This window comes from Echeneis naucrates, chromosome 7, assembly GCF_900963305.1.
Source record: "Echeneis naucrates chromosome 7, fEcheNa1.1, whole genome shotgun sequence".
Lineage (NCBI taxonomy): Eukaryota > Metazoa > Chordata > Actinopteri > Carangiformes > Echeneidae > Echeneis > Echeneis naucrates.
This window is the reverse complement of record NC_042517.1, coordinates 1,763,996-1,788,120: the sequence shown is the minus strand read 5'-3', so window position 1 is coordinate 1,788,120 and position 24,125 is coordinate 1,763,996. Positions and strand designations below refer to the sequence as shown.

The 24,125-nt window shown below is 44.0% G+C and overlaps 1 protein-coding gene across 1 annotated transcript in view; it reads left to right on the top strand.

The window, feature by feature from the left end:
* Positions 1–22,474: 22,474 nt before the first annotated feature.
* The window catches only part of oprl1 (opiate receptor-like 1), a 30,807-nt gene continuing 29,156 nt past the window's right edge, over positions 22,475–24,125 (top strand). Inside the window, exon 1 of the mRNA XM_029506215.1 lies at positions 22,475–22,683. Within this exon, the coding sequence (XP_029362075.1) occupies positions 22,475–22,683 (209 nt within the window). The remainder of the gene's footprint in view (positions 22,684–24,125) is intronic.

The window sequence follows — 24,125 nt, the reverse complement described above, 5'->3', positions numbered from 1 at the left end:
TTTAAGCTCCGTATCCTGTGATACGGAGTGAAAGAAGTACTTTCATACTTCACTGTCGTATCTCAATAACGGGTGAGTTAATGAAGACTTTGCTGTTTGTAGGCTCGACTCCACGTCTCGTAGAAATGGAGATTGTTTAGCTGTCAGTTTGATCCTCAGAAAAAAAAAAGAAAAAGCTTTTATTCTCTGCTCAGAAAGGTCATGAAATGAAACGAAATGAGTCTGGTGTGTTGGCAGCATTGTGTGCCAGTTGCCTGTGTGGTATTTTCAGAGCTGCTTGTGTTACTGTGTCAAGACTCTTCAAGGACGGAGTGCGTCCTTTTGTTCTTATAAACAAAAAACAGCCACTTTGGAGAAATAATAAGGCAGAGGTTCTTTTATTCCTTTAAAACTGTGACTTTATTGCAGTTGATCTGTGATTTAATTCCCCTCTAATGTTTCTGGCATGCGTGCAGCTCCAAAGAAACATCAGATAACCTGAGCTATCACTTTCACCTTGTCCTGCTGAGGCCTTTTGTAAAAACGACTGGACTCATTTGTCCCTTGGTGTTTTCTGGACGGTTACTCAGGAGGCTCAACCCGTCATCCCACCTTTAGGTTTAAAATGAAAAAGATGAATGGTTAATTAAGAAGCTGACATGCTGCATTGGGAAGTACTGCTGCTGTGTTCCATCACGTTTGGGGAAAAACATACAGCTGCCCAGATAAACCGTTCAACACTGGCACAAAAGCTCTAAGATGAAACGTCGTGCATTCAGCAGCCCAACCCTAAATTACCCCTCGCAGCTGTAATCAACCTCTGTATGAATTTTTAAATTTAATCATGTTGGATATTTGGTTTCATGACAACTGAAATCGAAAATTGGGACGAAAGTGACCAAACAAAATTAGTTCAATTCTTATAGATAGAAACATTAAAACACAGAGCTGCTATTAATAAAAACAAAAAAACAAATAGATTTGCAGATCAGACTGACTGACCTCTAATTTAATCTGAATGGACCGTAATGGTGGGCTGAATCTGATTAGGCTGATAGGTTCTGTACCCAACGAGCTCATTAGACAGAGCCAGTGCAGCTCAGTGTTCCTCTCCAAAACAGAATCGCTTTCAAACTGTAGTGTGTCTCTGAGCCACTTGTGCTAAAGAGGTTTGTGTCTCTGATATGTGAATATGGCCTCATACAGTTATTTTAATTTCAAACTATCAAGCGTGAGATTGAAAGATGTTAAAAGCAGCAAAGAAATGACTAATAATAATAATTTTTGTCACTTGAGGAGCGGCCTTATCGTTCACCTTACACGGTACTTTAACTCCTGCTGCTCGATCAAAACTGAAGCAAACAAACGTCAGAGCTTCTCCTCATCATCCTCAAAATAACAAACAGACAAATGCATTAAAAGCACCCAACAAGCCCGGACAGCGGAAATATGTCACTCAGCGGCTGGCTTAAAACTTGAAACTCATCTGGAAAATGTTTACTGAGCCAATAAGTCCAGCAGGAAGTGCAGCCATTTTCCGTGGAGTCCCCCCAGGCTGATGATCAGACTCTGGAACAAGCTGCTGACTGCAGGATTACAAAGTCGCTGTTGAAGACCCATCGATTTGGGTTTTTTCATTTCCGTGTTCGTGGCGTTGGCTGAGTTTGTGCGGCGCTTTGGTCAGCTGCAGTTGTGGTTAAATGTGCAGCGACAGGCAGTAAATTTAAACTGCTGCTGTCACATCTGCCTTAAAACATTGTCACATCTTTGCAGCATGCACGCACACACACACACACACACACACACACACACAGAGTAAACCCGTCATCTTGCACAACGATGAAATGGGAATATAGTGCGATGAAATATGTATGCATGCTGGAGCTTGAAGGTACGTATTGGAATTCCTAATGGAGTGATTTTTATATTTCATGGTTGGTCCTCTGATTCAATCAGAGGAAGAGTTTATCAACAAAAAGCTGTTTGTGCGTTTGCTGTGTGAAAGTTTTGACCTTCTGATTTTTTCTATCCTTCTTTGTATCTTAAATAAGAAAACAAGCTGCGACTTCGTCTTTTGAACCTTTAGAAAGTCGTTCCCTGCCATTGTGATGGTGAACTTCAATTATTATTATGATTATTATGAAATCATTGTGCAACAGCTGTGTCTGTGGATCCCTGTCAGCTGTGAGCACGCTTCTGTTTGAGCAGAACATTTGGATATAAATGTGCTTTTCTCCAGAATCTCAGTCATCTGATGTTTATATATTTAGAAATGAGGATACATTAGATGCATAGTTTAGTTGTGTGTCTGTGTGTGTGTGCAGCGGAGGGAAATGGCTCAGCTGAGAATAACTTTTGCAGCCTGTTGCAACGTTTGTTCACAGGAGCGTGAAAGATGAGCAGACAGATGTTCACCAAGGGCACACACTTTCCTAACAACAACAACAACAACAACAGCAACGCACAAATGCAGGATGACTGACACGGTGACACTGACACAGAGTGACGCAGCTTTAGAAAGAAAGATGGCCACAATGCAAACCTGTCTCAGGGTGACGGACGTCAAAGTGACACTGCAGGATGCTTGGAACGTTACAAAGAAGGTTTGTGTGGAATAATTTCAGCCAACAAAATGGAATAAAGTCTGCTTTATCCTGAAAAAAAAAAAAAAAAGTCCAGGGGACGAGCAAGTATCTTCTCTTCTCTTCTATTCTCCCACAGTTGGCAGGAAGGAAGACTGGAGACTGGAAAAGGGGAAACACGACGCCACCACCCGCGCCCGTTGTCTCCTCCTCCCCTCATGACGAGTCTTTATCGACGGGACACAGTCGCACCAACGAGGACACTAAAGACCTCAGATCCTGAAACCTCCCTCCACTTCACCGTCCTGCCATAACTGATGTCCGTAATCAGATTTACGAGAGCTTGACGCTGACTGATGAGACTTTTACTGAAGTTAAATTTAGTCTTAAGTTCATACTCTCTTTAGTATGTTTGTCTTTTATTCATATCAAAATCTGAATCAGGTTTTTTTTTTCACATTCTTGTTTTTCTTTCTGTCCAGTTGAATCATTTCGCTCTCTCCTGCGGTGTAAAAGGGGAAACTGGTCATAATTTCCGCCTCAGTCTCGCCTCGACTCCTCGACTCCGCTGATTATTATTCTCTTATCTTATCTCGTCTTTTCTGTCTCCACATTCTGCATCTCGCCAGTTTTTTCTCATTTGGAGTCTTGTGCCATTCTCTCCACATTTTCTCCGTCACCTCCCGTCCTCTGGCTGCGTTTCTCGCCCACCCCTCCTCTTCGGGGCCCATCGGGCCGTGGAGGTGTGTGGAGGAACAGGTGATTTCTTGGTTTGCTTGTTAGGCTGTCGTGTTGAAGTCTGAACCCTCCGTCCACCTTAAGAACTGAAGCACTGGATTTACACTTCGTGTTCACAATCTGACATTAATGTAATAATCAGTTGGATTACCCCGCCCTCAAACAGCCGTCTGTTCATTTCCCCGTAATTCCTCCAGAAGCACCTTCAACCTTTGGTGATGAAATAAGATGTGTGGCTACTTTTTAATTAAAATGCAAAACATGCACAATACTCAACTTAATTAAAAGTCACAGAAAATCCGACGCAGACGCCTCCCTCTCTCCAAAACTCACGGCTGCCCCGGATTCCCACAATTGAATTAACTCGAACAACCTGCAGCTCTGCAGCCGGGATTCCTGGGAAGCTCCAAGACATTTATCACTTCCTTCACCAACACGCTGCCACCTGCCTCCACCTCTTCCTCATGAATCTCTCCCTTGACCCTTCGTCTTTCTCCCTCTGCGGCTGGCCGGCTTCTTTCCCGCCCCCTCGTCCTGAAAAAATAAAAAAAAGAAACGGTGATTAGCGATGACCTTCAGAGGGAGACGTGTTGTTATCACGTGTCTGCAATTTAAATGTGTGTGTTCCTGCACAGAGGCTCGGTGCGTTGGCGGCTCGGAGTATTTAATTGCGGGCATATTTTCCTGCTGCTGGGTCTCAAAAGAGTCGTGCTTCTTCTGAAAACCGTCAGCACAACAACAACAACAACAATAGTTGCAGTCTGCACGCTCCAGCTTTGCTGCTCATTTCCAAAAAGCAGAGCGCTTCTGTAATGAAGCTGAAATCCCATTTTGCTCAGACCAGCTGACAGTTCGCCTTTCGTACCTGCCAAAACACTGACAGCTGCTCACTTCCTGTCAAATCAGATTAGTGGGGGCGTCGATGTCGGGGAGCAACATGCCGCCTTTCTATTCTTGACCACGCTGTGTTTTGAACGATGCAGAGACGGATATGTTTGTTTCTTCATTGACTATTTGTCTGCTTGGTTTGTTGCCGTTGGCTTCTGTGTGCCTGAACATGCATATTTGTTCGACATCAGTTGTTTTCCTTCTCATTTCTGTGGATGTTGTTGATTCCTCCTCCATCACACACCACGTTTCATCAGCGCCAGCGCAGGTTTTATTTATTCTTCATTATGTATTGTGCTGTTGTGATAGTGACTTTTTTTTTTTTTTTTTAAAGCTTACCTGCTGTGGAAATGTGCAAATGGGAGTTTTTTTGTACAATGTCGGAGATGAGATGAGAACCTGGGTAAGGCCATAATCACCATAATCACCACCACAGCAGTCAAATAAAAAGAAAATGCACATTTCATGTTCCAGTAGTTAACATAATTAAAATTAAAACCCACCTCTAACTTGTGCTCCAATATTTCAGATCTGCCCTCCTAATCTGGCCGTCCGACTTTTGCATTTCTTTGTTGGTTTTTTGGATTTTTTTTTCAGCAGGTGAATTTTATACATTTCTTTGAATACATAAGGAGGGCATGAAATGATACAGTTGCACATGAATCCCACAGAATGAACATCCATCTCAGTGGACGTTGAGGAACCCTCCTGCTGCTGCCTGTTCATACTTCAGTTCAGGAAACGCGATGTGAAGAGAACTATCAGGAACATATTAAGTTGTTACCTCTGCACGCCTCTCTGGATCCCCCTCTGCAAAGACAGCAGACACAGTTTCCTCGTGCTCTCAGAAGTATTTATATTTCATCTTAAGCTGCTGCTCAGTGCGGCTCTCTGCGGCGGGACTCCACCTAAACGCACTTGCACTTCTTCCTCTTGCCCGTTGCCATGGTGACGAATCGGGGCTGTCTTGTTATATTTGCTGTGAGCGTGTTTAACGCCGAGTGAAACTACGCAGAGTTGATCAAACTAACTCAAATCTGATGCTCTGGAAAACTCATAGTTTCCTACCTCAGAGTAGATCACCTCGGACCTGGACCTGGACCACTATGAACCAGTTTGGACCGATCAGACCGGATCTGGACCCGGACCCGGACCTTGACCTACATCTGGATGTGGAAGCTTTGAGCGGCAGGAAATGCAATCCTGCATTTCATATTGAACTCAGAGGGAGAAATGAAGCGTAGTGAGAATAATACATGAAAGGCTTTGGAGCTGATTTCGTCAGCGGACAGCTACACAAAAAGGAGAAAAGAGCCCGACGGGGAACAGTTTGTTCAGTTCTACTATAAAAGACGAGTCATCTCGAAGCACTGGAGACTTTGTCCAGAGTTGAAATCTGTAAAAAGACAAACTAAAACTAGAAATCAGACGCTGTGTTCTGCTGAGGCTGAGGTTTGTACTACATCGCCCTTCGTCCTGTCTGAGCTGGTGCTCGTTTGTCGCTGATATTTCTTCTTCTTTCCAAAAGTGGACAGAGAAATTGGCCTGAAGTCAAACAGGCCACAGCTGCCTTTGGACCAACTTCCTAAATAAACCAAAGAAAAAAAAAAAGAAGACCCTTTCAGTGTTTAGCTCGCAGATCGCGTTACTGCAGGAAATCCTCAGAGCTTTGCTCTTCAGCTCTTCGTGTGAACGGATCGGACCGATTCAAAGAGAGGAGCCATCACTGAAACGCGATCCTTGAAACTCTTTGTTTGATGTTCGAAGGTTGTACTGATTTGACCTGGCTGCGTTTCGAGGGCAGAGCGAGGACGGCCAAGTTGCACGGGCACACCAAAGGGATTATTATCACTCGATGCCCCTTTTTGGAAGATTAAAATCGGGTATTCAATTAACGAGCCGTGGAGCGGCGTGGGGTCGAGCCTCACTCGGGTTTCTGGCCCCTCCCAAGCTGCTCCGATTCTGCTGCTGTCAATCTTAATGAGACAGCGGTGACATAAAGAAGAATAAAAGAGACTGGCCCAGTTGGTGGAATGTGAAAAGTCCTTCCTGGGCCTTTGTTAGGTCAAACACAATTAGAGTGGGCTTGTCGCAGTCTGGAGGTTAGAGGAAAAAGCTTTTTGCCGGAGAACCTGTCAGCTCATATCACCGGCTGCAAATGACAGACAGGCTCATGAATGTGATATGAAAAAGTTTGCACGCACCCCAAGGTTTCTAAAAATGTTAGAATCGCTTTAGGATCCAGGATATGACGTTTGCATGGGACAGAATACCAGTAACACGTTCTCTGATCACTGCATCCTACCTGCGCAGGCGTGTGCTACGTCTTTCATGTCTTTTCAGATTTCAGATTTCAGATACTCACGTCGCATTACAGCTTTGGCTCTATGTTTCCTGCCGTCCATACACTTAGCTGTGTCCACTTCTTTCATCATATTCAAGCAAGTGCCTCACTCCAGAAATGTGACGATCTTGTTGCCGCCATTTTGGTGGTTTATCTGGCGCCTCTGCAGACGCGGATCCGTGCTTCTATCGCAGTACTCCAGGTGGCAAAACTGGGTTTCTGAATTCGGGATATGGTGTTTACATGCACAAACACAAACACGGGATACTTCAAAAACCCAATCAGAACCGGGATACAGATCATGTAAGCTCAGTGAGTGTTTGCAGATCAGATTTCAGCCCTCAGTGCTATTTCTACCTTTAGACCGCATAATGTGCGCTGAAAGAGGAGACCTTGGCCACCAAATGACAAGAAGAAGATCAGTAAACATCCCTTTGCCTCCCAGCAAAGGTCAGCTGGACAATACTTCCTAAGAAAGTTATTTGTTATTTGTTGTGCCAAATTAACCCTGTGAGTGTGTTTTCCAGCTCTGCACTCGGTGTGTAAAACGCTCTGAAAGGCCGGCCGCTCCGGAGTGGATCATAATGAGGCCTTCTGTACACACACAGATAGCGAGACCTGGCTGAGGCTTGGCAACAGCTGATTAATCAGATGAACCGGTGCTCAAATTTAAAAGTACTCTGTAATTAATAAGCTTGTTGTTGCTCGTGAGTCTATAGAGCGGGCGTACGCTCATGGAGCTGCGGAGAGGCGGGCAGATAGAAGACAAAAGCCATTTACACAATAAAATCATTGTGTGAGGAGCATTTCACAGAACTTTAACAGACAGTCTTTCCCGTTGACCGCGTTTGTTGTTTCCATCTGCATGAAAATCAAAATCAAAATAAATCAAATAACCGTTTCTGTCAAGTTTAAGTTCCTTTTTACTCCTATGTGAGATGTGACGATACCACATTAATATCGGGTTAAATATTGTTTATTTTCTGTCAGAAGTTAAACATATGAAAAGTACTACAGACGTTGTAGAGCTGTATTTCAAATAATTAAAATGATTATATAATAAACTAAAATCTTAATTCTGAGCAGTCAAAAGTGCAACACAATTCGCAGTGCACACTACTCAGCTTCTTGTTGGACTTTAAATGGCCAAAATATCATCCCACTCCCAAATTCCTCGGCCCTTTCCTCGGGCTGTCCGTTGGCGTGTCATTTTCACGTATTTGGCTTCCACTCCTAACGTGCTGGTGGCCAAAACACGTTACGTTACGTTACCTTACGTTACGTTACGTTACGTTACGTTACGTTACCTTACGTTACCTTACGTTACGTCACCTTACGTTACGTTACGTCACCTTACGTTACCTTACGTTACCTTACGTTACGTTACCTTACGTTACGTTACCTTACGTTACGTTACGTTACCTTACGTTACGTTACCTTACGTCACCTTACCTTACGTTACCTTACGTTATGTTACCTTACGTTACGTTACCTTACGTTACGTTATGTTACGTTACATTACGTTACGTTACCTTACGTCACCTTACCTTACGTTACGTTACGTTACGTTACGTTACGTTACCTTACGTTACGTTACCTTACGTCACCTTACCTTACGTTACGTTACGTTACGGCTGCATCACCAACCTATCCTGATGTGGCTGCGACTCTATTCCAGCCGCATGATTGGCTCGGCACGGCGCTCTTCTCATTGGCTGTTCGTGTTGTCTGTCATAACATGGATGGAGTGAGTTCTATCGATGGAGGAAAAGTTATTTTGTGATAATTATCGTTTTCGTGTTCTCGCCCAGCCCAATCCCAAAGTCGGCGTGTATTTTAAGTAGTCCTGCACTTTGTTCACATGTGAAACACGGAGATGTGTTCCGACAGAAACAGCAGCAGCTTGAGGCTTTTAAAGCTCCGCTGCATTTCATAGCACGGCCGATGTTTCACGCCAGTTTATGAAATGAAATTGTCTTCCTTGGAGTCGATGCATGAATGCAGGACATGAACTCACCTCCTCCCCGGATTAACACCCCTCTGTAATCACAGATGAACAGATGTCACTGTTTTATTCTCAGCAGCGTTGTGGGCGTTCGGGGGTTCGGTCCTGTTGTCTTTTCATAATTCCACTTGTCACATCCAATTCCAATCTCATCAGGCCGAATGAAAAGCGATCAGAGGACGTGAAAGTTTATTTACGGCGTCCATAACGGAGGCCCGAGCCGTCCCGGGCCGGCCCACGCCTCATTACGTCTCCTCCCGCTCCTCTCTTTGGCTGCGCGTGTTGCTCATTTTCCACATTGCCAAATCATTTCTGGCTTCATTTCACATATTCATCTGTGAGGTGTTGGAGCCAGCAGCTAATTGAGCGTTTCAGATTGTTTGTGTTGTTGAAAGATTAAAATAAAAAACATAAATGAACTGGAAAAAATGATGAATGAGCAGGATTATTCACATTTATCAGCCGCAGCTGCCAGCTTTACAGACGGCAGCAGCTGACTCGACAGGGAAGGTGAGTTTTTGTTGTGGTTTCGTTACATTTACAACAAGATTCTGCTTTAGCTGGTGTGTATTCGGTCGGAGAACAGTTGAGTCAGCTTCATCCTCATTTTGATGGCTAATTTTCATTTTATTCTTCGTCTTTTGATGAAAATGCCACTTTCAGTCGTCTGAAATAAGCCATAATGGTTCCAGTTCGTTTGTTCTGATTGGTGGTTTGTTTTCGTCCCTTCAGGAAAACCTCGGGTTCTAGTTTAACACTTTTAGTCAGTATTTAACTGTTTTGCTCGGGGCTCCATGAATGTATGGGAAAAACCCGCCCAGAAACAAATCGCTGTGGTTTGAGAGGAGCCACATTGAAAGTTTGCTCTCTTGTGTGAGGCAGCACTGTTAGCATGCTAACCAGCTAGCCCAGGCCTGCAGTCCTGCAGTAACTTCAGCGGAAACCCTTTTATGTTTTCAGGGGATTCCTTATAACTCTGTATATTAAAAAGATGGCTGACGCTTTTGTGAAGCCACAATAACCGCCAACCCACACCTGACCAACCATTTCTCTTCATCTGAATCTCTGTTTGATAAACTCTTCAGCTCTGGTCAATACAGGCCAAAGAAAGCTGCCGATAACAACAGCCTTCTCTTCACGGTTAGTTACTTTTCTTTCCCCCTCAGCAACAGATCGATGCGGCTTGAATGACGAAACCATCCTTCAAAGTATTGTTGTCCTCTTCCTATAAATCAGCTTTCATCCTTTTAACACTTCAACTCGTGGGACCAGGGAAACATACCAACTTCTCTTATAATAATAATAATAATCCAAGTGGAGCTCCTGAAACACTAAAACTCTCCCGCTCTACGATTGCCTCTTCAGTGAATTGCAGCAGCAATAAAACAGCTCCTTTAATCTAGTCTCTCCCTCCGTCTCTGACAAACACTACCTAAACCTGCACGAACAAAACGAGCAAAAGAAATAGTGTCTTATTTCCTCTGTGCTCAGCTGCCAAAGAGGAGGCTCTTTTATCTTTCATAATCTCTTTTTCCAGTCAGCAGCAGCACCGAAAGGTACAAGCAGTTAGTCTGTTTTTGTCGATAGAACATCCGTCCGTAGAGCACAAAATGAGAAAGCGTCTCTCCGTCTTTCTCACCAGCTGTCTTGTTACTGAAGGCGTAACAGTGATTAGTTCTCCCTGTCTGCTGGAATATTTCTAATGACAAGCAGAAAAGACTCCTGGTTTTCTCTCTGCAGCAGACATCTCCCCTCATGTTCCGCCCTCTCCGACTTTTGGATCAGCATCCTGCCTGGGCAGAAGCCGAGGGTTTGAATCTGTGAAGACAGACCTTCAGGACGGAGAAGTTGAGTAAAAACGTTAATGAACACACCGGAGTAACAGAAGAGGAAGTTGCTGGCCATGGATGACGTGCCTTCACTATTTGGACTCACTTTGCCGTATCACCTTTGACCCTCATGAAGAAATACAACAGTACGTCTTCAGCACGGTGACCATTTAGTTTCAAAAACAAGTTTCCTAAAACGAAGCGCGCATCAGATTCAGTTGGTTGGATTCATTCCGTTTTTCATCCCGTTCCTCAAAAGGAGCTCACAACAGATCACAACAAAGGTGTGGCGACGGCAACGAACCCAAAAATGCAAGTTCCTCGAGCTGAGAGCGTAGACGGCAGGTGAGCCAGCAGAGATTGATTCTGTCAAACACAGAAACAAATAATAATACGATTGTTTTGATCAGCCTGATGAGGGCTGGAGATCTGATCTGGTTTGGCCTGATTCTTCAGGGCTCGCTGTGGCATCAACACAGAGAAGCTTTAAAGTTTAATCACTCCTCTAAGGAAACCACAAAGCCAGCTGCTACCATTAAAGCTGTGTGTGTGTGTTTTTCTGTATGTGTTTGTGTTTTTGTTTTGCCGCACCGGACAGATTTAAAAGAAACGAATTGTGTCGTCTGATAATTAACGTTTTCTGTCTCCTTTCTCCCGCCGTCTGCATTTCCTGTCTCATCCTTCACTCTGGTTTCATCTTTTTCTGAACTCTTTTGCCTTCATGTTTCTGGAAGCAAAAATGTTTCTTTAAAAGAAATAAAACAGAGATTAATAAAAAAAAGTGAACATATTAACAAATGAATAGCTTCACAGCTGGCATTGGTTGTGAATAGTTGCAGCAAAAAAAAACAATTCTCTCCATGAATCCAGTCCCAACTCTGTCAGTTTTGAGCTGTTGGAGGTGTCCCGACAGCCAAATCTTCCTAATTCCTCTGGGTTTTGTTGTTTCTATGGAAACAGATTCCTCCATTTTCACTGATATTAGCAGTCATTGTCAACATATATTCAAAGTCTTTCATTAAATTACACATCTGCCTTCATATTTTGGACCCAAACCCGCAAAAGAAAGTCACAAAGAATTTTTTTTCCTCTCTTAGCCTCGGCATAATTTTCTCGTTTTATTTTGAAAAACTAAAATGAATAGAATGAGTGAATAAGAGGAACGAGCCGATGAGATCTTGTCCTTGACCTCTGAGGTTGGCTGGTAGGAGTCAGGGCAGCCTCTCCCTCCTCTGGCTGGAGTCTGGATGTGACACTGACTGATGGACCCCCCCCCGTCTGAACGGCCCTGTGGCTGACACAGGAAAACACTTCCTCAGCCGGAGTAATGGAGTGGAAACAGACAAGACAGGCTGTGTTGTTCCGCCAGCCATGATCCATTTAACACACAACATTCAGCCCGAGGACGTGATTGCTTCTCAGTGTCGGAGCGCTCTTCTTAAAAATGCTGCCAACCTTCGTATGAAGGCGGGCTCTCCCGGTGAAGGTGAACTCTGCGCTGGCTGTTCCCTGCCCGGCGGAGGTTCGTGTTTTCACGGCGCCGCAGCAACTGTTTGGTCGTTTCCTCATGTTGAATTTTGCTTTGCAGCTGTGCCAAATGCAGCGGGTGCACACACGCCGCTCAGGCCCGCAGTTCAATTCAAGTGAGGCCAAGCACAGCAGGGCCAGTTTTATTTCAGCAGATTAAACGTTGAAGTGGGGCTGAAAACTTCAATAAAGCATTTTTAGAAATCAGCTGCGGCTCCCGCCGTCACCATGACAACGGTAACAGTTTGGTTTAATGAATTGGAAGATAAATTCCAGATCAGGTGACCACAAAACTGGTTTAAAAAATCCAATATGGCCGACAGCCAGATAACAAAGCGGAGGCTTCAAAATGGCAGCTGACAGGTTTGGTTTAGGATTGTACGGACAATGTTACGTTATTTCATTTATTAAAGATCCACCGTGAAATTACCTAGCTAACGTATACAATCAATATTTGTTGGTGCAACAGCTACTGTAGTAAGTCATAAAAACTGGCTAACATTAGCGACCACCTGTTAAAAACATTAACATCAGTTTGGTAAAAACTGCCTCACGGTGGTTTGCTAAACTGTAATGTACTGCTAAAATTAGACACACGCTAACCTCAATACGAACTCTTTTGTTATATCTGGTGAAAAAAAATGTTAATTAAAAAATGTAAATTTTAATTTAAAAAAATTTCCTTTTTGTAAGAAAATGAATTTTCTCCTGATCTGTGAATCAGAAAAAAATGTCATTTTGGGAAATCTAATCTAATCTCGAGACGAGTCTTCTAGATGTGATTATGGGAAATATACTGACATGCAGATTCATATATATAAATGGTTCAGTGCTGCTGGATTTAAATTTTATGGTCAATGAATTTAAAACCATAATAATGGAGGAGCATGAGCAATTATCTGCCCTCCTCGGTGTGTGACGAGCCGAATGAGGCTGCAGCACCTCTGCATGCTTTCCTCCCTGCATTGTCTCTGCTGCACAGACGCAGCCTTCGCAGATCGCACGTCATGAGCATGAGGAGCATTTAAGGGAGCAGGTTTGAGTCTGAAAGCTTGTATCTCTCATTTGCACTTTGCTGTTCTCTTCAATTTCATTTCCACATCTCAGATCCGTCCCCGCGGGCGCCACTTCATGCTGCCTTAACTCAGGAGTATTAAGAAGCAGGAATCCATTCATCCCCGCCGCAATTAGTTGACTTAATTTGTCCATGAAGTGATGCAGCAGACCGACGCCTACAGAAGCACTTTGCTGCACAGAGGAGCGGCCCTAAAAATGCAGCATGAATATGAATCAGGGTCTAATTATGTTTCGAATGCATTATTGCATTGCAGCCCGTGCATGTATCGATCAACCATGAAGCAGAGAAGGCAGGTTTGCTTAGAATGACGGGACGTTCAACTTTTACCAGCAATAACAACATTTCTCAGGAGCCCATTCATCGTGGCGCAATCTGCTGCAAGGCCATAAAAACAACGGGAGCCTGCAGGCTTTACAGCAGGACAAATTACTGTTATTGTGTTATATTTCTGCCAGAACATGTCAGCCAGGTAGCAGTAAAGAGGCTTTTTTGTGCTTAATTCCCCAGCTGATGCAAAGGAGGCGGCACTTATCGCCACCTGCCGTTGTCTGGTTTTTCTTTCATCGTTACATTTAGAAGGTGAAGAAGAAAAGACTGAAGTAGCTCTTAAGGCGAATTGCAATGCTTTTAATGTGGCTCGTGTCACTGGTTGACTGAATTGGATTTTGATTCTGTATATATATAAAAGTATTAGTAATAATTATCGTATGATCTTCTATGAAGCAGGTTGAACGTTAAAACAAGCCATCGTGACGTCTACAAATTTGTGATGTCACAATGAAACTGCTCTGATTGGCTCAACAACCTGGTGTTGGTAAAGCAGTCAGCATAGTGAGATTCCCGTCCAGTCGACCAATCAGGTCCTCTGCTCAGATGCTCTCTTCTGATTGGCTGACTGATTGGGGTGCGGCACTGTGAAACTTAAAACCTCAAATATATCCTCTTATGGATAAAAACAAAAAGGAAACGCTGTCAAACATAAATAAAATAAAGGACTTTTTAATGAAATTCCAACGAGGGCATCAGGTTTCTGTTTTTATTTCCATCTCAGGAGAGGTTTTCTAATTACCCCCCAACGACAGACAGCTGAAAACAGAAGCAGCGGGTTCTTGCTGCCTCTTTGACTTTGTGTCTTGCTGTTCAACCATCTGCCTTAATGCTGTCAACACAGGTTAGTTAAACACCAACTATGTAACCCCCCCACCCAAACGCCTTCTCTCTCCGTTGTACCCCTCCCTTTCCTCCTCTATCCATCTGATCTCCTGCCTGTAATCGATAATTCATCAAAAACGCCACATAAACACATAAACAGCCTCCCACTGAGGCTGAACGCTGGCGCCCCCTTTGGCGGCGAAGGCTCTGCAGGGCAGGGCAACAACATCAAAAAAAGAAGAAAGTTTTAAAGTGTTAATGCAAATGTGGGCAGCACAGCAGCATTAGCAGCTTATTGACACGAAGAAATAGAGATTCCACAAAACCAAACTGAAAGAAGAAATAATAATAATAATAGTAATAATACAACCCTGAAATGAAAGCGTAAAAGCCAAAGCTGCAAATCTGAAAAATCTTCAAGTCTGGAGCAGAACAAAATGTCTATTCATGGTTTTAGTAATGCTTCAAAAAGGCTGAAAGGTTTTAAGGAATAATGTGTGATACATGAAGCTGCTCTGCACCGGAGACTCACACAAAATAGAAATTACAATACTGTACACAAGGTAACACAAAGTCAGCAAATAAACTCACAAAAGTTAACAAAATTTTAAATCACATTAAACACATCAAACAAGATCGGGTCAAATATAATAATAAATATTGACTTCCTCTGTGGGTGGTCATAATCTTTTGGCTGGTTGGTGTGTATGCTTTGACTGTGCTTGTATATAATAATAATAATAATAATAATTAAATAATGCTCAGCTACTTTTCTCCATAAATGGGCTATAATTTCCACGGCTCATTGCAGATTCTCTGCCTGTTGAAGCTCGTGCTTTAAGTGCACGCTGTAAATAACCCAATTTGAAAGGCCCATTTAAAGCCGTAATCTGAAGGGAAAGCTCTACATGGAGATGGTTGATCTCATCGGCCGGGATGATGTTCATGAGCTGCCGTTCTCGGATAAAGTCCGGTTCTGTCTACTCACGCGTCCTCTGCAGTGTATTAAAAATCCATTATTCATATTCGGAGGCTCTCGGAGGAGAGAAGTTGGGGGGGATTTGAGCTCAGGTCAGCCGAGGTCCGATCTGCCGCAGAAGAAGAAGGCGCTTTAATGAGTCCTCCGAGGGGCCCCCTCGGCTCTTTGGAGTCTTTCGACAGCTCCGATATATAAATGGCACCACTGGAACATAAAACCTGTTCCCCCCGGCCTCCCTGTTACTTCTGCACCGGGCTGGATGTCAGCTCTGCTGTATCTGATCCTTCGCAGCCTTTTATATATCTTTCTGAAAAGGCAGAACTTAAAACTGGTTTTAGAGCTGCTGGGAGTTTGTTCAACTCCGTGTTTGGTGAGCAAACAGAAGGCTCCCTCACATTTCAGTCGAGGAGTCGGTCAGTGAAGTGCTGCGTGTTGAATGCCCGCTTTGTAATGTGGAATATATCGATTATTTTTCACATTTGTCTTCTGAAGAAGACTGCTTTTTATGTCCAATGGCAATCTGATATATTGTGGCTGTTTGTGTGTTTATTTTTATTTCTGGAGCAGATGGGGGCTCATCTGATTCTGCAATCTGTTCTATGAACAATCAATGTTTCTTTGTGTTGGACACCAACTAGCTATGAAAGTTACACTAAAGACACTTTAAAATGTCTGTATATAAAGTCATGATTCAAAAATTGATGGATTTTAGAGTCATCTCAGTGTGAAGATGCTTTTGAAGAAGGCGGCCGTGAACATGATCATTATCAGCAGCCACATTTAATGATTCCTATTTTAATATCTATCTATATATTTACATATCTGGCAGTTCCAGAAGACCAGAGAACGTATTTTAGTCCAACAAAGAAAGAAAAAAAAAAGCAGTTCAGTACAATGAGCTCACAGTTTGTCAGATGAATATTTCCAATGTTAGGGATTTTTTTTTTTGATCAGTTCAGTGCCGAAGGGGGGCCTGCAGATTCCTGCACGCACAAACACACTCGACTTCATTAGCAGTAATTTAAATGAGCGGATCCAGTCAGGCCACAAAAACAACATATGACCGAAAGAGACGCCAGATTGAAATCACTGTGAGCGTGTTGAAACCGTGATGACCTTTATACGATAGTCATCGCCTGTTTGTTGTGTTGTGTGTTTTTTTTTTTCTGTCCCGTGACTGATGTAATGTGACGTGACTCCAACTGGACTTGTTACAACAACTTCTGCGGAGAAATGCAAGAGAAAAGAACAAATTTGTGTGTACGTATGTTATGCTTCAAAAATGTTGGTGTTGGACCTCCATTTCTTAACACAAGGCAGCTGGATTTGGGTGATTCAACATTATAATCCTGAGTTTGTGGATTTCGCCGCCTTATTAATGCATCGTGCTGTCGAGGTGATCTCTCAGAAAAGGTCATCGCTGCCATCAGTCCTGAATCCTCCGGCTGGTAATGAGACAGCTCCGGATCGTTTCCTCCTCCGAACCAGAAAACTGCCTTTTCTACTTCTTCTTCTTCTGCTTCTGTTTACCGACAGCTTTGTGGCGTTTCTTGTCACGTCGATCTGGGTTCGTCTTCTTTCCTCTGGCAGTGTAACAGATCCCATTTTTTTACCGTTGTAGTCGTCTCATAGAGCGATTGGTTTTTCATTTCTTTGATTGGAATTAAAAAAAAAAAAAACTGATATAAAAAAAAATCAATTAACAGCCAACTCAGCGATGAAACACGCTGCGGCTAACTGGTTAGCATGCTAAGGTCAGTGTTTATTTGAATCCCATTTCAGACGGTTAAATGACGCAGCCACATGATTTCAAGGCCCTTCCTTGTTAGCATGTCGGCACAATGTCCGACAATGTGACAATGTGTGTTTCCAGATTCAGATTCTACATGCTGACAAGTTAAATAAAACAAAAACATCCCATGAATACATCCGGTTGTCTCTCTACCGTCTCACTCGACTTCTTCCCCCGGTTTCCTGCCCCCCCCCCCCCCCTCTCGCTCGCTAGTTCGTCTACGTGTGCTTTTACGTCGTGTTGTCATCTGTGGAGGTTTAAAAAAAAAAAAAATAACAAGTCTGTTTTTGCACTGTAAGGAGTAGAAAACACGTTTTTGTGTATAAATGTAGGATGCTGGGAGTAAAATAAATTCTGAAGTAAAAATCTACTCAAGCACGGTAACAAAGTATTTGTACTTCTGAGGTTCAGGGCACAGTCAGGCCTGATCTGGGCCTCGAGATCAGGAAGCCAGTTCATGTGGGAGCTGGATGAAAGCGTAGCGTTGAAGTGCTCATGGTATAATCTTGCTTTATGCCTCTTTGAAATGATTTTGGACAGCTGACAATGAAAACATTCGTTGAGCCTCCGTGACGGGGCTCCGAGCTCGTGGTCCTTTGATGGTTGAATTTGACCCCATGGTGGCTTCGATTTAGTAGATTTGGACACGCAGAAGTCGACACAGATCACAAACCTCAGAATCGTCCCCACGCTGTGCGTTGTGTTTACTGTTTGAGTGAATATTCACCTGATGCCCAAAGCGCGGTGCTCACAACACAAGTGGAGGAGAATTTCACCCAGCACAAATCTGATATCAGCACGTTTTCTGTTAGACGGGAACGATAATGAGATTAAAGGGAAGGTGCTCCTCCTTCAGAGTCACATAAAAACACACACATACTGATGCACAATGTGCAGAAGTCCAGCACACACACACACACACACACTTCCAAATGTGCACAGTGTCTGGTGATGGAGAGAGAGGGAGATAAAGAGAGCACGGAAGAAGCTGAGCGCTTGGCTGCATCTTTATCTCAGCAGACCCCTCCTCTCTCTCTCTCTCTCCCTCCTGTCTGTCTCTACCTCTCTCTCCCCCTCCCTCCCTCCCTCCCTGTCTGCCTGCCAGCTGATGTTGACTGGAGGAGGTGAGTCGGGTTTTTCTCTCCCCTTCGTCTTCTGAGCCGGACTGACTGACTGACGGACCGGGTTCGGGTTTTTATTTATTTTTATTTTTGTTTTTTCTTGAGGGGCGGGGCTGGGAGGAGGAGGAGGAGGAGGAGGGGGGAGTGTCTTCATTTTTATTTCTATTTTTATTATTTTTATTTATCTCTTCTTTTGGCGGGGAGAGAGAAGCAGGATTCAGGTTCGGACCACGACTTGGTGCAAACGGAGAAATTAAAGAGAGCAAAGCTGAACCGAGAGAGAGAGAGAGAGAGAGAGAGAGAGAGAGAGAGCAGGACCGCAGAGGAGGAGGGAAGGAAAGGAGGGAAGGAGGGAAGGAGGGAAGGAGAGGGGGACAACAACTTCCAGCGGGGGTGTCCTCTGTCCTTTGTCCTCTGTCTCTGGAGCTGCTGGCAGCAGAAAGGTAAGATGGTGCAACTACATCTCCAACACGCACGTGCACGGAAACGGTGCGCGCGTCTCGCGGACCACACAACACACACACACACACACACACACACACACACACACACACACACACACACACACACACACACAAAAGCACAAATCTGCAGTGTGTCAGTGTGTTTATGTTGAGCTGAGCTGAAAGCTGCCATAACACATTGTGTAGATACTGATAGTGTGTGTGTGTGTGTGTGTGTGTGTGTGTGTGTGTGTGTGTGTGTGTGTGTGTGTGTGTGTGTGTTGTGTGAGTCTGCAGTTAAAGTGTTTTTGCTTCATCTCGTGGTGCGTTCAGGTGACCGGCTGCACAGTGATGGAAGTTGTGAGTGCAGGAGGCGTGTTGAGTTCACACACCTGCTCTGACTGAAATGTTTAGGGACTTATTAGTGTGTGTTTGTGTGTTTGTGTTGACTGACAGCAGCAGAACTTCCCCTTTAATGAATTGAAAACCTGACTGTTGTTGTTGGTGTTTATTTATTTGGTTTTGGGGAAATGAGGACATTTACAGGAACGACATTTACATTTACCAGGATTCCAGGTTTACTGAAATTGTTTCCAAAAGACCTGATGAACTGGGAGGGCGGAGTCTAACAGGATGATGAATGGCCTCCAAAGTTTGAGGGATTTAAACCATTCTGAGAAACGAGGCCGGTGTTACTGTTCTCAGAGCATCATGATTCTGTTTGGCTTTTAAATGCTGAGTTGGTTTGTGCTCAGATTTCTCCTGAGTCCTTTGCATGTTCAAGTTGCATCATGGTGGAGTTCCAAATGCCTAAAAGTCCCATATTGGCCAAAGTGAGATGCGTTTGGGTTCTGTGTATTTTGGAAGGCCTTGCAGCCTTAAAATCATCTCTCAGGACTTTTGTTCGACTTCTTTCTCTTTAATCTGCTGACGCTCTCTTCTGATTGGCTCGCCGTCCTGAGAGATGTGTTTTGGTTCTGAAAACCATAAATGTATGTTCTTTCTGATATCAACACTTTAAATAAAAACACAGTGACCTTTAATGGAGGAGCGCAGCCGGTCAACAGTCAGGCTAATTTAAGCTAATCAAGAAAGTGAGTGATTTAAGACCAAACAGTATCAACTTAATGTCCACTTACTCCTAAAATTAGAGCACTATGTGTTCTTCTTCAGCATCCTAGAAAAGGGATGCACAGTGTGTGGTCCGACTCCAGGATTAGGATTTGTCAACAATATTTGAGTCATCAGAAGGAGAGATGTGACTCTGTTTCTGAGTTGTTGGGAAGACGTGTTGTTGACACGTGCAGATCTGTGAAGCCGGGGAACCCGTTGTGCACTTCAGCAAAAACTGCACAAACACTGCTGCCTATCTGGGTGTGTGTGTGTGTGTGTCAGTGTGTGTGTTTCAGCACGTCAGTAATGCACCGCCTAATTTACGAGCAGATATTGATGAATAATCGCGTCTCGCCCTGACAACACGCTCTCTCTTTCCTCCTTTCCTTTCATTTATGTAGATTTTAAATTGGAAACTCAAACAAAGCTGTTTCCTTTCTCTAGAAATTAGAACTAATTTCACTAATTTCTCAGCCAGATTGGAAAATATTGCAGATTTTTGCTGCGCTGGAAACAGGAATAGAACTCTTTATCAGCTTTATCGGTGTAGAAATGTCTCCGGCCGCTGACAGGCCAATAATAAGCAGAAAATGCATCTTCCTCCACGCTTTACCTGAACTGTTTGGACTTCAGGACAACTGTTTGTGTTATGATGATCCGGTGCTCGTTTTAATGACTCCGTCCTCCTCGCGCTCCAGCTTCGAGGATGTTTACTGTTGAGCTCTCAGAATGATTTCCTGGTACAAATTTCTGCTCCTTGAGTCACCGACGGGTCGCGGCTGCAGTTTCAGAGCTGCCTTCATGACATGAAATGCAGCTTTACTGTGTTTAGAAACCAATTCACACATCTACAGAACAAAACAAAACACAACCTCATCTGCAAAACTGGTGCAGTTGGCTGAACTTTTGCTGGAAAGGTGAGGCGGTACATTATTGCTGTGTAGCAATAATGTGGATCTTTACTACGTCAGCTGCAATTGTTGGAAACAAAAGATGGAAATATTGCCATTGTTTTTATTTCAGTTCAGTTCAGAGATCACCTCCTTCGGCTAAAAAGGCTGAAATTAGCCGGTATGGACCTTCCTCAGCTGTTGGAGCCTTCACTGCCCTGAAACAGAAGGTCCAATATGTCAGCTGCATCTGAAGGACCAAAGAAGTCAGTCAAATAAAATGTTCTGTTTTGAAGAACACTGACGGTTTTCCTTAACGTGTCCAGTTTGTGTCCTCACTGTTGTGGACTCCTCCCGTCCCTCTCTGTCGCCATGGAAGCTGAAACAAACACAAAACGACCCACATGGATCAGATCACTATTTGCCATTGGAGGTTGGAAATGGTGTTGAAATACCAAAGTGAATATTATTGCATTGTTGTTACGTCAGGGATCACAACTTGACAGCAAAATGCAGCATTTTAAGTGCCGAGCGTCTGCAGCTTCGCTCTGTCCAACGTGCACCTTGTGCTGCTGCAGGCAATAATGAAAAAGGACAGCAGCTTCATTAGGACTTTTTTTTGTCTCACATGTAGTGGAAGTGGTACGGCGGCCCACCCAGAGGGGCACTGCAGCCTTACATGGACACACACTTGAGGCTCTAAGTTTAACAGCTAATTCATCAACGCACACTCAGGCAGCCAAAACACACACAGCAACACGTACACGGTCAGAGAGCGAAAGCAAAGTCAGAATGGAGAGTGTGGATGTCAGGGAGATGGTGGTTGGGAAGGGTGGGGGAAGGAGGGGGGAGCAAACGAAGAATCAGAGAGTGAGTTGAACGTGGTGTAACCCGTGAGTGTCTCATGCACGGACGCAGCCCCCGGGGAAATTCATCAACACGGCGTTGGAGTTACTTTGCTGTTTTGATCTGATGAATATTCATGATCAGACAGGGAGCGGGGGAGGGGGGGGGGGGGGGGGGGGGGGACAGCTGGATTGTGGCGGCATTCTGATGCGTTGCTGCTGCTGATGCTGCTGCAGCTGGCGGTGAAGGGGGTGTTGCAGAGGGAAAGGGAGTGGAGCCGGTGCAGCTTTATTATTCCTCTGCAGTGCCGTCCGGAAAATTCCAGCACCACTTTAATCAGCACCAACTCTGTCGCACACGTGATGAACATTGTGATAAACATTTGCATTTACAGTGCCGTCGTCTCCTTCTGGTTGTTGTTCGGACCAAGCTCAGGTCTTAGGAGGGAAGCTAAGGAGGTACCCTTCGCCTCCTGCGCCCTTTTCTCTTGTCGAAGGTACGATGTAAACACGTACACAAGTTTTGCTCTTCTGTTTGTCTGATGCCCCCACACTACCTAATTTATCCCCGGCCCTTTAAAAATGAAGGGGCAGTGGATCTATTCTGATCGAGCTACAGCTTTTCTGGTTGGTGGTGTTTGCAGACAGCTTCTGCATCTCAACAGTTTAGCACAGCGGCTTTTCAGCATCCCACTTGTTGATCTCGGTTTTTCCAGCGCGCCATCTGAGCACTCGAGCTGCCTGACTCACCGCTTCAGTGGACATCCGGGGTGTCGCGGCCTGATGAGGTCACCATGTAATCCACAAAGAGAGTTTTTTTTATTTTTAATAGCTGTGCTGCTCATCCTTCACAGACTGAATATAAAAGGGGACGTACTTTCAATTATTCATTGAACGCCTTAAATTAAGAGATCTGACTGACTGATTGGGGAAAGACCGGAAATGGCATGCAGAGCTAACGAAGGAGGAGGTAGACAGTGATGAAACAAAAGTGTTTGGTAGCTTCTTTCTTTTCTTTTTTAAATTTATTCATAAAAAAATAAAAATGTACAGTTGTGTCTCTTTTGCAGAATGTATTACATCACATAAGGCCCTTAATCTATGATGATGACTTCTTTTCGACTTCCTCCTTTCAGACCGTCTGCGACGCTCCGTGCTCTCGGCCCGAGATGGACTACCCCGACGACTTCCTGTTGGCCGAGCTGGGCCACCTGCAGTTTTACAACGACTCGCTCTTCCAGAACAACTTCACCGGCGCCTACAATGATACCGACGCCCTGCTGCCGACGGGGGTGAAGGTCACCATCGTGGTCGTCTACATGATCGTCTGCGTCATCGGCCTGGTGGGAAACTTCCTGGTCATGTACGTCATCATAAGGTAAGACAGAGGCGATGGGATCGGTTATCACGGCTCTACAGCCGCCACAGTCTGCTGATGCTGAATGCACTCAGCCTTTTTCTTTTCTCTTCTTTGGGAGTATCAAACATTTTTTACGTCGTCAGACCTCTAAAAGCATTCTGGGATAAATCAGGATAAGTGATAAGTTGCTGCAGCCACAAAATTCCAGCATCGAGTCTTCAAGGTGATCTCTGAAAGCACTCGAGCTGCCCTGAGCTCATCTGTGCGTGTCTGTGTGTGTGTGTGTGTTTGTGTGTATGCCAGATTGCGTAGATGTTTTTGTCGAAAGCCTGGCAGGCAACTGTCTGGTCATGTGTGTGTCATGAGCGCTTGTGTGTGTGTGTGTGTATGCAGCATTCCCCGGTGGATTTGATTGAATAAAGTGTAGGTGGAAACGTGGGTGTTTTGTGCAGTTGTGTGTCTGTGTGTGTGTGCAGTCATGAGTTGGCCTGGTTGGCAGTTGCTGTCTGTTCATGTATGTCATATTGAACCAGGAAACTGTGTGTGTGTGACTTTGTTATCTTTTGCTCGAGTATCTTTTTGTTTTTGTTACCATTCAATAGAACGAAGGTCGGAGGCGTGGCCAACGGAGGCTCCTCCTCCTTTTGGCCTTGGACGCGTCTGGTCTTGGGAGCTTTAAATAAAAACCCTGTTGATGTTTTACATCCACGAGCTTAATGAGCTTGGAAGCTGGTTCTTTTTCTTTTCTTCTTCTGTTTTCTTTTTCTGAGCAGACTCTAATTGTCCGTCCTCGGCTTCAACCACAGCTGCACATAAAAAAAACTTCTATATCACTGGCAGAGTCCCAGATGCCTCAACAGACTGAACAGCCAACAAGTAGCAGCACTGTATTAATTCTGCTGGCTTCCTCCTGCTTGATATGAAATTCTATATAAACCACTCCAGAGCTCTAACCTTCTGATCTGAGTCAGTAATAAAATATCACAGTCCTGCTGCAACATAATTAAAACCTTCAAGTTAGACAAGAACCTTTTTTTAAGCTCGCTCCTCCGTGCTGTTTTTTTTGTTTGTTTTTTACTCATTAAACTGACTTTTCAGCTGGCAACAGTCAGGTACAAAAGTAGGTACAATGTGAACTATTCCAGCATGTACAACATCGCAGAATTTTATTGTTTTAGCGCAGATCGTTTTTCTTTCGCTCGCCTCATGGAGTTTGTTTTCACAGAAATTGGGCTGTAATTAATTCGATTTTTATCTGGATTTTCAGTTTTCTGTTCTGTCTTCTTCACTCCCAGTCGAGTTAAATGATTTTCTTCCTCAGAGAAATAAAATATATATATACAAACGCCTGTTTTTTTTTTTTTTTTTTTTTTTTCGGATGTATTATTTTATAAACTGATTTATAAACTGATTAAATTCTGAAATTATTGTTGTACTGGAAAGAAGTAGATAAGAACAGA